The sequence below is a fragment of the Coloeus monedula genome, assembly GCF_965178545.1.
Source record: "Coloeus monedula genome assembly, chromosome: 21".
In the NCBI taxonomy this organism is placed as follows: domain Eukaryota; kingdom Metazoa; phylum Chordata; class Aves; order Passeriformes; family Corvidae; genus Coloeus; species Coloeus monedula.
In genome coordinates, this window is record NC_138801.1 from 1804109 (window position 1) to 1822752 (window position 18644).

At 44.3% G+C, this 18644-nt stretch overlaps 2 protein-coding genes across 2 annotated transcripts; one reads left to right on the top strand and one right to left on the bottom strand.

Moving 5' to 3' along the window:
- Positions 1 to 121: 121 nt before the first annotated feature.
- Positions 122 to 13462, bottom strand: MORN5 (MORN repeat containing 5). Its single transcript, XM_082294971.1, has 5 exons — positions 13398 to 13462; positions 12882 to 13029; positions 12492 to 12603; positions 11502 to 11633; positions 122 to 264 (listed from the first exon to the last, which is right to left on the bottom strand). The coding sequence occupies exons 1-5, from the start codon at positions 13442 to 13444 to the stop codon at positions 185 to 187; spliced, it is 519 nt and encodes a 172-aa protein (XP_082151097.1). The 5' UTR covers positions 13445 to 13462; the 3' UTR covers positions 122 to 184.
- A 45-nt stretch (positions 13463 to 13507) lies between these two features.
- On the top strand, positions 13508 to 16034 carry NDUFA8 (NADH:ubiquinone oxidoreductase subunit A8). Its single transcript, XM_082295200.1, has 4 exons — positions 13508 to 13625; positions 13710 to 13873; positions 15166 to 15331; positions 15789 to 16034. Exons 1-4 carry the CDS (start codon positions 13575 to 13577, stop codon positions 15924 to 15926), a joined length of 519 nt encoding a protein of 172 aa, XP_082151326.1. The 5' UTR covers positions 13508 to 13574; the 3' UTR covers positions 15927 to 16034.
- Positions 16035 to 18644: the final 2610 nt, after the last annotated feature.

The window sequence follows — 18644 nt, forward strand, 5'->3', positions numbered from 1 at the left end:
GCCGTGGCTTTTGCTCAGCATGACTGATTAAATGATTATTTCCATTTTTGTTTGTGCTGACAAAGATGACAGAAAGATTATATTCCTGTCGAGGGAACGGGTGAGACAAATCCACGAGGACAAATTGCGCTTATTGTGAATCACATTACCTGCTTTGCTGGAATATTGTCTAGGAAAAACTGTTTTATGGTTTCGGTTTGTGCTCAGTTGTTATATCCCAGGCTTTCCGGCAGGTCCGAAGGATCCATTCATGCTCATCATTGTCTGAAAGGGAGAGAAAGAGAATGTTAAATATCCCTGTGTCAGATCTGCTCTTTGCATCCCTGGGGTCCAGCTCAAACAAGCCATTTCTCCTTTGAAAAATAAATCCATTTTTTAGCCATTGGCATTTCTTAGAACACATTTTTTTTGTTTGTTTAAAAGATCGTGTGCTGTTGTGTGGGAATTTGTCAAGGCAGGAGATACTGGATCTGTGGCAAGGACTGATTATTCATCTGTTTGATAAGCTTAGCTTGGGTGAACTACAAGATTTACATGTACAGATTTTATATTTTGTCTTTTTGGGCAAAATATGAAGGAGAAATGTTGAAACAATCAGAAATTAAGATAGGCATTTTTTAAATACTCTGGCTGTGTTCCTTGTTGGTTTATGAAAAGTGAAGGTAAAGAAAAATTTCTAGTAAAATCCCAGGTTCTTGTCTTCCAGCTTTTCTTTCCATGCTGTTTTTGAGATGTATGTTGTGGCAGGTATTGATAAGCTGATGTAGTGGCTGAGAGATATTTTAGACCAACTCCTGAGTCCCTTGTTAGCATTCATGTCTGTCGTATTTATTCTGAGAGCATAATGACAGTGTGGAAAGAAAATAAAAGCAAAGACAATGTAGGAAAAAAAACTGACCAGCAAAGTTTGAATAGTAATTTTGTGCATGATTTACAAAAAAAATAGCTTGGTGGGTGTTAAGTTGTGGCTTCTTAATTTCAGGGATTTAAATAGTCTTGTCTCCAAAAACTGTTCTGTAGCCTTTTCTTTTGTGTTTGTGTAGGAGAAAAGAGATCTGTGTAGTAAACCAGGAAAAACAAACTTCAAAAAGCCTTGGAAAAAAACATTGAAGTATTACTTAAAACAATACCTGTAATTTTTTAAATATAAATGAAATATATTCAAGCTGCTTCTTATGTTTACCGCTGTCTTAACAAATTCGTATTAGCTGCTTGTGATGTGTGTAAAAATCTTAATTTTGAGGATTTGTGGTAGCCCTTGTTACGTAAAAGAACAGATGACTGGGAGGAGGACGGAGCTGAGGGGGTGTAACCCCGGTGCTGCGACCATCACGGTCCCATTTATTCACACTGCTGAGCACTCTGCTTAGGCAGGTCAGAAAAAACGGAGAAAGAAGCATGTTACTTCTTTAGGAGTCAGATTTTCATGGAGATCTTTTGATTGTGGAGTTGTACCTTTATGTTAAAGCGACAGAGGAGCATTTGAAATGCAAAAGACAGGAAGGTCCTGGGAATGAAGTATTAAGCTCAGAAGTTCCCAGAGGGGTATGTGACAAATTCTGATGCACAAGTCCTCAAGCCTGGGGGTTAATCCCATTCACTGTGGTGGCTCGTGAATCAAGTCAGCTTTGTCTTTCCTTTTTTCTTTCATTGCTGGCTGAGTGAGTCGTGCTGCTCACATGCTCACACACAGCTCTGCTGGCATCCTGGTGAGGGCAGAAAGCATCCTGGTGAAAGGAGGAAAGCATCCTGGTGGAGGCAGGAAAGAATCCTGGTGGAGGCAGGAAAGCACGTGCCAAGGTGCTTGCTTTAATGACTGCAAAATGTTCATAATTTGGATAGAATAGTTAAATTCAGCTCTTTCTGTGTTTCACTGGTCTCTTTTTTATTCCTTATAGATTCATAGATCCATTACAACATACCCCGTTAATGGCACATTTCTAATACGGGTATAAAGTAGGAGAAAATAGATGCTGAAAAAATAGGCTAAAAGGGAAATTAAAAACATGAGCACTGAGTCTTGCTTAAAGACCACGCAATCCTCACGGGCAGATTCCACTGAGGGCTGCAACAGGAATGCAAATGTGGTCCTTAAGCTTTCTTAAAAACAACATCCAAGCCATGATCAATGTGCTGGCTTTTGTTCTATGCTCTAGGTGTTGCAGATGTGAGCCTGTGACAGATGTTGTCCAGTCTGTGTGGCTCTGTGGCTTTAGCTGGAATTGCCTTAACCAAAAAAAATAGTTTATCTGAGCTTGTAATAACTGCATGAAAAGGAAACTTTTGTCTATTTGTGTCATGGTGAAGGAATAAGAAAACTTAGAGATGCTGTGTATCACCACGTTTGGCGGGTAGCTGGGCACACCTGGCTCACCTGAGCACTAGAAATAACCAGCCTGAGTCTGTCTGAGCCTTTGACAGCGCTCACTCAGCTGAGTATCAAGGGTGTAAGCACAAAGAAAGGCAGATGTAACTTGGCTTCACAGGTTTCCAACATACCCTTGGTTTGCCCAGATTGTTTCCTTCTGCACTCTGGGATTTCCTGGTCTCCTAGGAAAGCACCCAGGACAAGTCACTCCATGGATCTTAGCCCTGCCAGACTGATTCCAAAATGTCTTGGTTCATGCAGTGATTTGAGCCCGTGCAAATTAAATTCGTGTCACTGCTTAACCTGCACATACTTTAACCAGATGTAAAAACGGAACGAGCAATGTGAATTTCAGCTTCATGTATGAAAAGGAAAAATAGATGTAATGACTCAACATGAAGTAAATCCCTAGAACTGCCATCCAACCCAGTGTGATGTACAACTGGTCCGTGGTCCAGGTAACGGGAAATGAAAGAATTGATCCAGGATAGGAAGAAGAACCACAGCCCAGAGATGAGAATGGCTCCAGGGCTGGCTATGGGAGAGGAGGCAGGGAAATATTAGAATGTAAAGAGTTAAGCTATGGTAAAACATACTTTTGCTACACTAAAGAAGACTGGTTGATAATTACTGTAGTTTTAGGGCTATTTGAATCAGTGCAGCTGCAACCTCTTCAGTAGTAACCCCTGAAACAAGACAAACTGGGTTTATTGTACTGAACAAGTCTTAAAGCTCCTCCCTGATTGTTAGTAATTGGCAGCAATGGACTTAACAGCCTCTTGACTACCCTTTTTACACTCTACCTGACTGTGCAGCTAACAATTTAAATCACAGATGCCGATCCTTCTTTGTGGCAGCTGCTTGTTAACTACACGTTCCTCTTTTTCTGTCACTGGCTGCTTCCATAACCCTGCAACACCAGGGTTAGATTGGAGAATCACATTTCATCAATATTTAAAATGGAATTAAACCTTGAAGTTTGATTAATGCTACCAGATAGTGAGTTGTAATTACTATTTTGCAAATTGCAATTGTTTGAATATGTTAATATGATTGTCTAAGCACATCTTCACCTTCAGAAGTAATTTTCCTTTTAAAAAAGATTTGAAAAAAATACAAACTCTTAAATCAGTGCTAAATTATCACCCTGTGCACAATTAGGTGGAATGGGGCTCTTCGTGTGGTGTGCTGAATTTTGTGTCAGCATATTCATCTTTAAAAGTTTATCCATTTTTTTAGATTTTCCTCAGTAGAATAAACAGTGATGGAACAGACTTTGCTGAAAGAGGACTAACCATGCTGGTGTTCGAAGGTAAAGGAAAAAAGCTTTGTCTGAGCATTTCACTGCAATCTGGTGTATCCCTGTGCAGTTAGTAAATGTTACCCAGTTATTTCTTCCCAAGTCAGTGAAATATAATCATTATTATCATGACATATTATTGGAATCTTGAAACTGAGACAGCAAAAGATTGTAATGGATGAGCTCTTGAATTATTTCCTTGTGTCTCAATCAAAAATGAGATCAGTTTCTAGCACCCACTAAATATATCTTGAATACTATGGGTGAGATCCTCAGCCAGCCCACACTGGGACAGCTTCTCTGTTATTTTTTGTGATTAATTCAGGCTGTTTTCATTAAGCAGGCAGAGGCACATGGAGCCAACCCCGGCAGGCACCTGCACGACTGGTCCCCAGAAACAGCATCTGCCCACAATAGGTGATTAACCAGGGGTGCAAGTGCTCCTGATCTCCTGTTGGACACTGTCCACACAGCCAACAGGTCAGTCTGGAGGGTCTCTTTAGGTAAATAAGACCCAGCTAAAGCTGTTGGTTGTAATGTGTTCCTCTAAGTAGCCCATCTCAAAATTGGTTCTTCTCACCAAATATTGCTTGGCAAGTCTCTGCCTTGTTTTGGGGGGCTTTAGGGGAAGTTCCAAATGTCAGCAAAGTCACACAGGTGTCACAACTGCTGTTAGGTGTATTCCACAGTGAGCTCAAACTGCAGCCCACTTAAATCAGTGGATTTCTGCTCTCTGCAAAATGAAACCACTTGCCTCCTTTCCAATGCTCAGGCTAAAAGCAGTGGCAGAAGAGATTTCCCCAAATACCATGCTCCAGATTTATCTCTCATCTGGGATTAGAAACAGCTGAAAATTCAGGGTGGCCTTGCTTCAGGGTGCTTTCAAGGGATGACATGAAAACACACTGTAATTTAGGTGCGTTTAATCTTCCTATATTAAATGCATATTGCAAAGTTTAGAATTATTTGCTTCTAACTATCGTGTTTCTGGGTTGCTTATGGAAACCTCAGCTGTGAGAGACTTCTGAGGACTCTGCATGCTTAGGTGCCTGCCATGGCACAGAGCTGAGACTGTCAGCACAGGCACTATTGTCATGGAGGCTTCCCTTAACTATTGCTTTCCCAGGAAACCACCGAGAAGTTGTGTTGAAATCAGAATACTCAGTGGCTTAAACAGGGAAAAACCTATATTGCTCACCTTTAAAACCTTGTCTGAACATGCCAGGTCTTTGTAGCTGTATGTGTTCCTGGTGTCTTAGATGCTTTCTCTACACTGGAGGCCTGGTGCACTCTGAAATTCCGATCCGTGGCTCCCTCCCCTGCCCAAGAGCAAGGTGGGACCAGATGTGAGTGGGTGTCATCCCTTTGCGTGCTCTGTTAGAGCCCGTGTGAGCGAGGAGGGGAGTCAGTCCCCTGGGATGTGCCCTCACCAGGCCAGGGAGCGCTCAGAGCCCTGGCACGGCCGGAGGCCCAGCCCTGCTCAGCTTTCCGTGCCCATGCTTTGGAAGGGTGTGTTTACAACACACCATCCTTGAGCAGCAGCTGGGCTTCCTCTCTGTTTGCAGAGGGCCAAGCACATGCAGCCCATTGTAAACAACAATATCACTGAATTCTTTCACATCCCTGACTCCTCCCAGCACCCGCAGCGCAGTTTATCGCAGTTTATCGTGTTCTCCCACTGCACAATCACAGTGACATGTGATAGCATCTCAGCCATGGGTTCTGCCTGGCACACCCCTTCCATTTCCACTGCTCCCTCCGGGTCCCTACCACCTCTTTCCTTACTGCACCTGACCCCACCAACGTCAAGGCTGGCAAGAAAACAGAAAATGTGTTCTCAATTAACCTTTGCTTCCACCCACAAATTCTCACCCTTCCATTCTCTTTTAATTACTGTCATTCCAAAATGGCCCCCAAATGAACTTTCCATCTCTTGTAAAACTTGTTTTCACATGAACTGTATATTCAATGTAAGTGCCTATAGGACTTGTGTGTAACCTATTTAATGGATTCACAATAGGATGGTTAGCACCCAAACAAAGGTGTTATTCTTGGCATGCCACTCTTTGGAACTGAAACTTCCACAGTTTTCAAAAAGATAAGACCAGGAAACCAGAAGGAACAATATATCTGCAAAAGCTATAGCTACTGAAATTACCATAGTAACTTACATCATGATGCAAATATTAATATTATCATTGCTGGCTTTAGTCTGGAATATAAATTATCTTGGTTCGTAATCTATTTTGCTGAATGGAGGACGTTTTAGATTAAAACATATAATCCAAATTTAATCTAAAAATATTCTTGGTTGCTCAGATGAGAAGTCTCCAAGTATCTCTGTCTGTCACCTGAGCAGACTTTGACACTGTGAAAGACATATGTATGAATTTTGCAATGGCATCCGAAATGTGCCTGATCTTAACACATTTCTATATAAAAAGATATGAAAAGAGCATATGACGGGTAGGAAAATTGGTCCAACATTTTAAGAAGTGTTTAGGGTAAAGTAAGAAAAAAAAAAGAAGGGTAAGAAAACACCCCCAACTTCTCGTAGGAGTCTGGGATCTTCATTTTAAACGAAGCAGACTCAATTTCCCTCTGCCACCTTCACTGCTCAGCCATTTGCCTTGCCCACTCAGCAGTCCCAGTGTGATCTTGCCAGGGTTCTGCCTCTCCTCCTGCTGAGATTTGGCTCCTCAACTAATTTATCTGTTAAGCATTGGGTATTTAGATCCAGAGCTCTGACATCAGAACAAAAGCTATCTAACTAAAAAATAGGAAGAGGTAGATAAGTGGCACTTGGAGATCCAGATCAAAGAGTTATAATACAATTTCTGACCTGCTTCTGGATGTAATATTTTTCAAAGCTTCTGACTACCCCAGAGTCTGGAAAACAAGTACCAGAATACTGGAATTGTATGAATGTGGCTAAAAACCTATATCCTGGGACTAGATGCAAGGGAAAAAAGTATGTGGGAGATGGAGGAGACAAGACCAGGAGGTGAATTTGTACGTAGCTCTGTAGAGCCTTGTGGGCAAAGAGAAGAAGCTGAGTGCCAAGGCAGAGAGAGAAAATATTTTTTGCAGTGGTATTTTGGAGGAACATGAATCAAAGATGCGAGAAAGAGGAATTAGCAGTAAAAAGGACAAGCACTCCAGCTGTTGCAAGAAAAGCAAAGGGCTACTCACATTCGTATGCTCTACTTGTGTAAACGGAGAGCAGTGTTGGCTCTCTGCTTTACAACCCTGCTTTCAGAAATAAGTTTGTCAGCCAAAGTAAAGAGAAAAAGATCAATGGATTGCAATAAATGGCATTTAACATAAAAATGAGTAAAATTTACAATCCCGTTAACTTGTTAAATGTTACAAAATCAGCAAACAATAGACACAATTTGTTTTGTTCAGAGCCCAGAGGTAGAGACCAAATCCTCTAAATTAATTTCTGCAAAAGCTGGGGTTTTTTTCCAAACAGGTCTGGATCCTATTCGTTGTAGAATATACTGATTACCAACTATTTTTAAGAGCTTTACACAAACATTATTTCTTTTGTTGTGTGAAATGCAGAATCAGCCATCTGGCAAATGCCCCAGAGCTAAAATCTTTTACATGACATATAATTCAAAATGATTAAATATACAACAGAAAATAGCTATAGCATTGCACTTAAAATAGCATGAACTTTTACTGCCGATCAAAACTGATTTCTTTAGCTTAACAAGTATCCAAAGAACAATTATTTGAAGAGCTTTTAAGAGTTTCAATATGTAGGAACTAAACCTCATCTAAATTCAGTATCTTAAGTCAAATAAAAAAGAAACAAATGTACAAAAGATTAAATGGTCCTGCCTTATAAGTAGACATTTAAATCTATGGGAAGCTAAATTCATTCGAACAAAAATCCCATATTCCCTCTGTATGTGTATTGCTGGGGCTTTCCTCTCCTTGCTCAGGGCATCTGCCAAAACAACTCGTACATTCTTAGGCAATGACTAGGGACTAGCCTGGAATCAGGCTGTTCATCCACTCCCTCCATCATCAGAAAGGGCAATTTCAAAGAAGAACAGGGAATAAAGCTCTGTGCATGATCCCTCAGTGCAGTCAATCTTTTTTCCTGCACCACAGTCGACTCGAAGTTAAACTTGCTGTCTTTTTTCCAGAAATACTCCAGGCCTGAAAAATTGCCAGGTCCTCATCCCACACCCAATTCTCCAGTAGTTTCTGAGAAAGAGCACGCAAACATCTGCATGTGTTTGGGGTACATGAGGGTAGGTACAGAAATATTACCCTGAGCGATTATTGAGTGGTTATGGCTGTTTCTCAACTACATTTTTCAGGCAAGTCAAAGTCTACATTTCCCAAAAAGCACTTGGTGTAAGTCAAATCTGAGTTGTAAGGAAAAAAAAGTCCAAATGTAGGAAATTTCTCTCATGGATTTGCATAGCTGGATAAAAACCTGAAATGGTTGAACATATCACTGCCGACTGTCCAAAAAATTTGTGCTTCTCAGTCCTCTCAGACCAAGCATGAGAGCCTCCAACCCAAGGTAACAACATGAGGAAACTGTAAGTCTGTGATTATTAAGGCTTAGAATTAAAATGGCTTTGCCCCCTTGCCTGGGGAGTCAGGCCAGCCTCACAACCAAGGAACCTCAGACGTTCTAACCCCAGACTTCTCTAAACTATACGAAAATAATGTTCTTGAATCTTGACCTTTTCAGCTTATAATGATTCCTGAAGCAGCAGGATTTTTCCTGCTGCTTTTCACAAGACTTTCAGGATTGTAGAAATGCTGATTGCTGGCTGGCTTGGGACTGCAGTAACACCAAACCCCTCTTAATAAGACACTTGTTCTGGTATTCTGGACCTAATCCTGCTGTTAATTCAGTTCCCTGACTGAGCTCTGAGTGAAAAGGCAGATTTTGTGTCTTTCTGTGTCTTTTGATTTATAGTAAGAGGTACAAGTATATTCCAGGTAATATTGACTGCAGAAGAAATATGAAAATAGTAGAGCAAAAATCCTCATATTAAAAGAGGAAAAGCATGTTTTATATTATTTAACCCATCCCTGGGAAAACCACAGGAGAAACAAGGCAATTTTCATCAGAAATGTCTTTGCTTTTCATCAAGACAGGCAGGTGACCCAGGCAATCTCCTGAGGTCTTTTCCATCTCAGTAGAAAAAATTTCCTATTTTTGATGGTATTTGCTTTTTGAAAGTTATGGCCTTCTCTGATATTCAGAGGGCCTAAAACCTGACTGTCACAACTCTTCTTGTACCTCCCTGCTTCGCATTAAAAAATAACATCTTGTAGTTTCTACTTTTCACTGAAAAACCGGGAAATCTTCCGATCTTTCTATAGACCAAACTCTGTTACAAAGGTGCCAGGAGTCCTATTTCTGGGGGAGAAAAAAGAGGAATACTCCTGGTGAAACAGGAGCCTGGTCCCAGTATCTATTCAAAATAAACAACGTATCTCCTTACAAATGAGCCTTCCCATTCTTATTTATGTGCTCAATTTTGCGTACTTCGCAATACTGGAAAAAAGAAAAGCTTGAAGAACACATGGAGAATCAAGAGAAATTTGAGCATCCCCAAGGAAACAGAGGTTTAGGGACGGAGCAATAACTGTGAGGCTGTAATGAGAATTTGGAAAACTTCGCTAGATAAAAACGTATAACAAAGCTGTTGCTGTCATCTCATTCCCTGGGCCTGATTATGTTTTCACGATGGGCCTTTGCACTGCTCTAGCAGCGAGAGCTCTCTGAGTAAATGAGTATCAGACCTCCGAGCTAGCGAAGTGCAGGGCTTGCCAGACTCCTCAGGAGTCTCTGTGGTGCTCGACATCCTCTCATCTCCACAGAGAAGTGCTGGAAGCAAACTCAGGAGTTTCAAATGGCGGCTGCTTTCCTCTCCTCTGGAACGGTACCTGGATGCTGCCAGTCTGGAGGCAAGGCCGTGCCAAAGCTCAGTGATTCCTCACTCTCCTCCACAAACAGCCCAGAAACAATTAGGAATTGCTTCATAATAGGGCCAGGGTGAAAGGTGAGGACTGGAGTATTCTGAAGCCTGCTGCCAGGGCTGAGGAAGACAGTGTCATTTTGGTAAACCTGTCAAGCTGTTGTAAGATCTTCCTGAATGCTTCCTACCATCTGCTTTTGATGCTTTCAAGACTTGGCTGGAAGCCTGGAGGTTTTCCTGCTCTTTCCTGCCCAACCTATAATGGAGTAATTCTGGATCTGTTCCCTGTCATCTCAGCCTCTTCCTCAGTTTCTTCTGCTTACAGCTGGGGTTTTTTTAACTTTTTTTTTCTCTTTACTTCAGTGGCCTTGTGCCCTGAATCATCTCTCCTGGGGCGGCAAGAGTTCCTCTGATGTTGAACAAGTGCCGGGTTTTTCAATTGTGTTCATGTTCTTGAGAGGAAGGGTCTGGCCTACATGACACATTCCTTCTTCACACTCACATCAACAACTTTAACTTTGTGTCCAGGCTCTGGCTGGAAGGGCCACACAAAGCCCATCTCCATGACTCTCTCAGGCTGCACGCTGTGCCGGGCTGCTGAGCCAATATTGATTGATATAATTTGTAGGGTTTGAGATAAATGTCATAAAGGACAATGAGTTCAAAGAACAGATTAAAAAACAATAAATTGAATTCCAAGGCGTTCCCTCCTGTACTAATCTGTGTAGGTTCCTGTGTTTTTGGAAAGCATGTTGCTTATCTTCCTCATCAGTAGGCCCACTGCATTCCAGTATTTTGGATCGATGCCATTTGTAATAATCTAGATCAGTTTTTATTCAACGTTTATAAAACAGGCCATGTATCACAGGGTATATTTTATAGCAGATGGTATCTCCAATTCATTTAACCCCCCCCCCACTTCCCTCCTCCAATATCACAGTGCACACTCACAAAAGCTCTTGAAAGTAGAGTAGAGCAGAATTTTTTTACAACAAATAGTAAATTTGCTGAAAAATGGAGTTTCCAAGCAACAAATCTGTTAAACTGTAGCACACTGAAAATGAAATGTTCTGTTTTCTAGAAAAAAAGAGGTTTTGCAATTTGGACATTTGAGAAAAAAAAAAAAAGCAGGGTGGGTGGTTGCTTTCAGAAATCAGTTTCATTTTAAAAACGTCTGCACTGAAAAGGTGATAAACACAAGGATTAAATAGCCAGAACACAAATTAGGTTTTCTTCAGGTCAGATTAAATTTTTTGAGTTATCCCAATGTCAACTGTTTGAGGATATTCTGTGGCTTTTAATTTGAAAAGTTTCTATTTTGGCTTGGTAAGAACTAATTTTCCCCAAGGCTTATTAATTTGGGGACTTATCCATGTATTTGCCAGAGCCTACTCCAAATACAGCTCTCCAAGGTGAAGGTTTCCTGTTCAGGAAGGTAAGACCCAGACTCACTTTAATAAACTGGACTATTCCAACATGTAGAGATAAGCACATGCTTAAGCACTTTTCTGGTTCACAACATGGAGCTTTTCAGCTTTCAGGATCAGTGACGTGCCCCTCACAACCACTCCCTTGCTTGAGATCATAACAGAAGAGACTGAAGATTTTTCTGAGATTAACATACCAAATGCTAATAAAATGTATTTATTCATATATGCTTGGGAATACTTCATTGTAATTTTACAAAATATTATTTGTACAGCTCTGGGGATATATAAATCACTGGAAAAACAAGTAAGTTAAAGATATTTTACCTCAGTGATAATAGAACCAAGTCATGGAGTTGTTTATATTTTGGCTTTAATCAGGCAACCTAGAAGATATGAGAAATAAACTCTTCATAGTTTACTTTGCAGAAGAAGTTAAATCATACCTGCATTTCTCAGAAACTTGTGTTTGTAGTCAACAACAACTCTGGTTTTGGGGTTATAGAATCCATCCCCACAGTCATAACAATCTTCTGGGATTATTCTGGGAGGATCCAGGTTTGTAAGCTGAGGAATGCCTGAAGGGGAAAAACAAGGTTTGATTTTTAAAAAAATTTATGCCTTTGATCAAGATAACTAACATATATCTCCATGGTGTTTGCTATAAAAACCACATAGTTACTTCACAATAAATTTTGTAAAGCATTTTGTCAATTTTGCAGATGTGGAAAATGAAAATGGAAAAATGCACACACGAAGATTGTGTGATAAAAAACTGTCACTTTGATTTCCTCATTCACAGTCCTGTGATTCAGCCCACCAAGTTAACATTACAAGTACAACCCTAAAATCCAAAATGGGGCCAGGAGAGACTTGCTGGCCTCACAGAACTCCATGTCATCGCTAAAATATTCTATGTATTGTGTGTATTATGTTACAGATTTTACTCACTTTTTTCCTTGTAAATCCACCTTTTGACTACAATAAACAATAACATTATAGAAGTCTTTAGCAAAAACATAGACTGAACACAAACCTACTAAAAAGCTACGTGGGGCAGATGCTTGAAACTTCATTTGATGTCCTGGATGCAAACTAATTGCCTTTGCTCAGCTTTTCTCTATCAAAAGCACCCTGCTGGTGCAGTGAGGGTGAAAGGTATAAAAGGGTTAATCAGGATATCAAAAGCTGTAGATAATAAAGCCCGGTCCTGTGGGTCATCACTCCAAGAGACCCGCTATGGATGCAGTGCTGCATCCCAGGCTGTGCTGGTGGAAGGTGGTGTCCACATTCTTCTGGCAGCGTCTTAGGGTTGTATGAAATTAGCCAGAGCATTTCTGCTCCATGTTACTCATGTAGCCGAATTAATCTTTCTTAAGCAAAGTTGTTAGTTTAATTCCTTCCAGACTCTTAGGATCGCAAACGCAATTTAGTACCTGGCGGTTTAAAACCAGAACAGATTTCTGTATAAAATCTTCTGTCGTAGCCATCGCAGTAATGCCATTTTTCCTCGTCGTATTCGAGACCATCTGCAAAAGTGAATTTCCCCTGCAAAACATGTTTAAGTGCAGAGTTAATAAACATGATGGATGGACGGAACGCCAAGGCCAGGTTGCACCGGCAGAGCCCCAGCAGGGCCAGCGCGGCTCCGCTCGGCTTTTGTCGGGAATCCTGTCTGCGGTGCCCGGCAGCCAGCAGCCCCTCCCCACCCCGAGGGGCCGAACTCTGTCTTGGCTCGGAAATCCACGTATTTCACCTCAAAGCCTCCCTGGCGGCGGGGTCTCCTGCCAGCGGAGGCCCCTCGGGCTGAAGCCCCCCGGCCGTACCTGCGTGGGCGCCCCGCGGACCCAGAGCGCCCGGTACCCGCCGCCGCTGGGGAGCAGCAGCTCGCCCTGCCCGTGGAACATCCCGTCCCACAGCGAGCCCCGGTACTCGGTGCCCGTCGGCAGCGCGTAGTAGCCGAATCCTTCCATCCTGGGAGAGATGGGGAGGGTGGGTGATGGCAACCCCGCGTCCCCGGCGCCCCCCCGGGTCCCACCAGCCCCCCGCCACCACCCCCCCACCGTGCCCCCATGGCCCATCTGCCACCCGCAACGCCCGCGACTCCCCGGCCCTCCCGGTACCCCTTTGCTCGCTCCGTCGGGCCTCCCGGTCCCACTTATCCCCTGCGAACCCCGCTGGGCCCTCCGTGTCCCCGTGCTCCCCCCCCCCACCCCCCCGCCTCTTCCCGGACCCCCCGCTCCCACGTGCCCCCAGCACACCCCGTGCCTCGCCCCGGTTCCCCCGAGCCCCCCCTGCCCTTTCGCGGCCCCCCCGTGTCCCCGGTTGTCCCCCGGCCCCACCTGCCGCGCATGATGCCCCCCAGGTACCGCTCCCCCGCCAGCTCCATGGCGGCCCCGACGGCGCGTCCCGGTCACCGCGGCAACGGCCCCGCCCCCCCCGCCCGCCGTGGCCCCGCCCCCCGCGGCGGCGCGTGCGCGGTGCGGGGCGGGCGCTGAGGGCGCTCAAGGAGAGCCGCCATGCCCGGGGTGCTGCGGGTGCCGCCGCTCGAGGAGCTCGATGTGCCGGAGGTGAGTGCGTGAGGGGCAGCGGGACCTTTCCCGCCCTGCCCTGCTTTCCCCGCCCGCCCTCACGGCCGCTGTGCCCCGCCGCAGGTGACGGTGAGCTCGTCCGTGCTGAAGGCCGCGGCGCACCACTACGGCTCGCAGTGCGACCGGCCCAACAAGGAGTTCATGCTGTGCCGCTGGGAGGAGAAGGACCCGCGCAAGTGCCTGAGGGAGGGCCGGCAGGTGAACCAGTGCGCCATCGACTTCTTCAGGTGAGCGGCCCCCGGCCGGGACACACCGGCGGAGCCGCACGGGCCTGCAGGTGACGGTGCTGCGGGGCCTTGCCCGGCAGTGTCATTGGAGCGCTGGCGGTCACTCGTTCCACCTCTGCTCTGGAGACAGGCTGGGAGAGCTGCGGGTGTTCAGCCTGGGGAAGAGAAGGCTCCGGGGTGACCTTAGTGCAGCTTTCAGTACCAGAAAGGGCTACAAGAGAGCTGGAGAGGGCCTTGTGACAAGGGTATGAAGTGACAGAATAAGGGGGGATGGCTTCACACTGGCAGAGGGCAGGTTTAGATTAGGTATTAGGAAGAAATCTTGCCCTGTGAGGGTGGTGAGGCCCTGGCACCGGCTGCCCAGAGAAGCTGTGGCTGCCCCATCCCTGGAAGTGTCCAAGGCCAGGTTGGACAGGGCTTGGAGCAACTTGGGATAGTGGAAGGTGTCCCTGCCCCTGGCAGGGGGTGGAACGAGATGTATTTTAAGGTTCCTGCCAGTCCATGCTATTCTGTAATCCCATGATTCTGTTTAAAAATGCTGCCACCATGATGGCCTTCAAAACTTTTACATTTGCTTCTTAAACTCCTGGGGATAGAGGCTATGTGTTTTGTCTTGATTATTTATACATGAATTTGTTGTGTCATGTGAAGCTCTGTAGCCCTTGTTTCAGAGCAAGTGGCCTGGGTTTTTGTTGGGAACTGAGGGCAGTGGTGTGAGGCTGCTGCACCTTGCAGCTGTGTTATGAATTCCAGGAAACCAACCTGAGCATTGCGTTGTCTGTCCTCCCTGTCTCACAGGTGCACCACCTGCGTCTCCTGACCAAACATGTAGATCCAAGGCATGTGCCAGTACTGCTAGTAAAGGACCTGATTTAATTACCTCAGGGCATGTCCACCTTCAGTCTAGCAGCTGAAACCTCTGTTCTAAGCACTGCTTCTTGAGCTTTAGACACAAAATCATTTGGAAGCATTAGAGCACTGTATAATGTAACTAAATTATTTGGCAAAACAAAGATGTCCTGTGGAGGAGCTGTGAACATCTACCCAGCAAAAATACCCTCCACATATCAGTTATTGCTGTCTCCACGTGCAGTTAAGTTATATTAATTATAGCTGCAGTGATGGAAATTTTACAGGTATTTGATACAAATACTGACTTGACTGAAAGTTTAGATGTTGCTGAGAACTTAAAGCTGCAAAACCCACTTTATCCCGAGCTGAGGTTGGAATGAGTGCGAGAGAAGAGCGCTGAGTGGTGGTTGCTGAGGGGTTTGTGCCTGTGCTGTCCCCAGGAGCATCCGAACGCACTGTGCCGAGCCCTTCACCGCGTACTGGACGTGCATCGACTACAGCAACCAGCAGGAGCTGCGCCGCTGCCGCAAGCAGCAGGCAGCCTTCGACTCCTGCGTGCTGGACAAGCTGGGCTGGGTGAGACCTGACCTGGGAGACCTCTCCAAGGTAACTTCTTATCCTTTGGGGCAGACAGGCAGATCCTGCTCTCCCTCCTTATGCATGTTTTGTCCAGACCAGGTCTCCAGCATCTCTTGGCCAGATGGTGATTCGTGAACTCGGCACTGGGAGTCTGTGGGATGATAAGACTGGCAGCATTTTTCAGGGTTGCTTTTCCAGAAGACTTGTGCTTTTCTTAAACAATGAAACTCTTGCTGTTTGCTTTTCCTGGTGTAGAGACTTTTCCTTTAGGAATGAAGCTCATACTCACATGGAGCTACTCTGTAGTTGTGATGAAACACCCCTCCCTTCCCTTTTCTTAGAAGTATTGAGGAGCTCTCATCAGCTGAACAGTGTGTCCTTAGTATTGTTTGGTTCTTCTTCGTAGTTCTTCCTTGAAGTTCTGACTCAACCTGGCTCTTGAATGCTGTGAGAAGTTGTATCACTTCTTTGCATTTCTTTCCAGGTTACAAAGGTGAAGACAGACCGTCCTCTGCCTGAGAATGCCTATCACTCTAGACCCAGACCAGAACCAAACTCACCCACTGAGGGGGAGCTGAAGCCCTCTCCCTTTGGCAGCAGGCTCTTTTTCTGGTCCTGGTGAAGTGGGCAGGCTGTGCTGTGACTCAAGTGCAGAGATGAGGCACTTGCACATGTAAATTGTGTGGTGTGTGTTGGGTATTATTAATAATTAAAGAGCCCCAAATCATTACGTGGCTGAGCAGACTTCTTTAAACTCATAGCAACGAGAACAATGCATTTCCCTGTTTTGATCAGAGCTCTCTGCAGTCACACAGCCCTTGGGACCCTCTGGGCACCAGTAATGTCAGATGCTTGATCATGATTACCAGGATTGTCTGTGATGTGTACAAACGTAGTTCCAGTCTTTGACTGCTGTCCCATCAATCACAAACTGGCGTGAGACTTGATTTACTTACTGAGAACATTGCCTCATGGATCAAGGAAACTCTGGGAACAAACAAGTCATTAATGTCTTCCCTTAGTCTTGCAACTGATAATTGTGCATTTTTTCCAAGGGACTCCTGTAGAGGTTTAACCTAAAATCTGTCTTGGAGCAAGGGGTTTCTGGAATCTGTGGCATTTGCTAGGTATGAAGGCAGTGCTGTTTCTGCCAAAAAGATCCCTGTTGTGCTTCCCAGCTGCTCATACAACATTGGTTGGTGACTTCCACTTTTTGGACTGTTCTGTTGGGGGAACACAAGCTACTTTATCAGAAGAATCATACTAAATTTTCAACACCTTTCAGGAAAAATTTTCTCCTAAGGGATCTTGTTCCCCATGAAGCAGTGTAAGAAAGGAACTTGTATTCTGTCTCAAGGCCCTGACTTAAAGGGTTTGGGGCAAATCCTTCTCAGTTTTTAACTGTGATGTTCTTTTTGATAGAGGAGTTAGTGAGCTTTTTAAAATGTATCTTTTCTACAATATCTGAAAGTCGTGTTTTTCATAGGAGTTGGATCTAGTCTTTCATTCACCTCCACCCAATAGCAAAAAACCTTATTCTACAGGTCAGAAAAAAGTCCAATGAACTTGTTTTTCCCAAGGCAATGTGCAATTTAACTTGCTCTGGTGAGAGCTGAACATCGTTCACCTGAACTGTGGCAAAGAGTAGAACCGTGCTCTGCTCCTTGAGTAGCCTGCTGCTAGTAGGATCTGAAGATTTGCCATCTCCTTGTTTGAGGTGGGATTAAACTGTAATGGTTCTATAGCTGCAGCATATGTTTCTGATCCCTGAAGCTAGAGGGAAAATTGTGTAACATTTATCTAAAAATAGCTTGTGCACTGTGTGGCTTCTGGGTTCTTGCTACTTTCTGCTGGGGTGCATTGACTGAAACTCGAAGCAGGTGCTCTATTTGCATTTTAATGTACATACCAGGCTGTCTTAGCAGCTCCTTGTCTAAATCTGTGAGCTGGTGCTGCACCTTTGCAGTTTCTCCTTGCAGATCACTGCCACCATCTTGGAGCAGCCAGGTCTTGCTGAAGAAAGATAACCCTTCTCTGCTGAGACTGAAATCAGGACAAGCTTGGGGTCTAATTATATTCGGCTGAGTGAGTGAAATGAGGTTTGGCTGAGGAGAGGATAAATTGTTCTGGGCTGTTAACACGTATCACATATGATCTTTGCTGACCCACTCCCAACAGTTATCAGGAGTTTTTAGATCTTACAATGTTCTGCTAATAACTTACTATTGTCAGCGTATTGTATGAACCATTGCACTGCTGAACATCTGCTTTGGAATAAGCAGGCACGGGCATTCCAGTAGTCAGCCCCTAATGACAGTTAAAGAACATTTTTTCCCATTAGATTGCTTCTGAAAAGAAGGACATGTATGAGTAGGGGGGCAAATCTTTTCAGCAGCCTGATAGGAACCCCACCCTTAAGTTGGCTAGTACTGTAAGCAAAAAAAAAAAACAAACTAGTGATTTATGCTGAAGCCTCAAAGGTTTAAGATTTCATCTGTTTCTTGACAGCTGTATCTACAGCCTCTTGGGTCAGAGGTGGGGGATCCAGTAATGATGCACTGATCGTGGTTTAAATGTCAGAATTAACTGTCTGCTGGCCTGGATTCCCTCTTCAGTTTCAAGCAGGAGCGGGCAGGTGAAAGTACAAAAGAGATCAGCAGAGGAGGACAATGAAATGATAAAGTCAAGTAGAATTTAGCTGTACTCTGAGCATTTCCTTCATTAACCTCTCTGAGATAATTGTTCCTTGTCTTTATGTCTTAGCTAAATCTCTCTGGAAAAGTGTTGCCAGAGGCTTTTCATGGTGCTTTGGACAGTGCCTGAATGCAGCTATTTCTGGTCAAAATCCCGTGGCGTTACTCAGACCTAGATGCCCCTTTGGAGCTGTAATGGGAACTAGAACAAGTGGATGTCAAGACTGAGTAAAGACCATAAAAGTATTTTGAAGAATGTGTCTTGACAATTTTTTGGCAGATGGAAAGCAGACAAAGATTCAACACAGATATTTCCCTGGCCCTGTGAGAAGTGTTATTTATTATGCTGTGGGCTCTCAGCTTTGCCAGAGTTTCTAATCACGTGTTCAATTAACAAAATGTTAAGCCAGTGTTGTAGCTTGTCCCACCATGGGTCAGATTAGGCAGAACCTGCTCCATTCGTTCAGACTATGAGTGGGAAGAGTAAAATCTGAGCATAATTTCAAGTCTCAGTGAGGTGGGACTGTACATTTCTGGTGCAGCAGACTTGCATGGCAGTAGCATATTTCTGAGGAGGAAGTCTCGCTCCAAAACATCTGGCAGTTAGAGATGCCCTGGTTTCCAAGGGTTCTGCTCAATTCAGGACT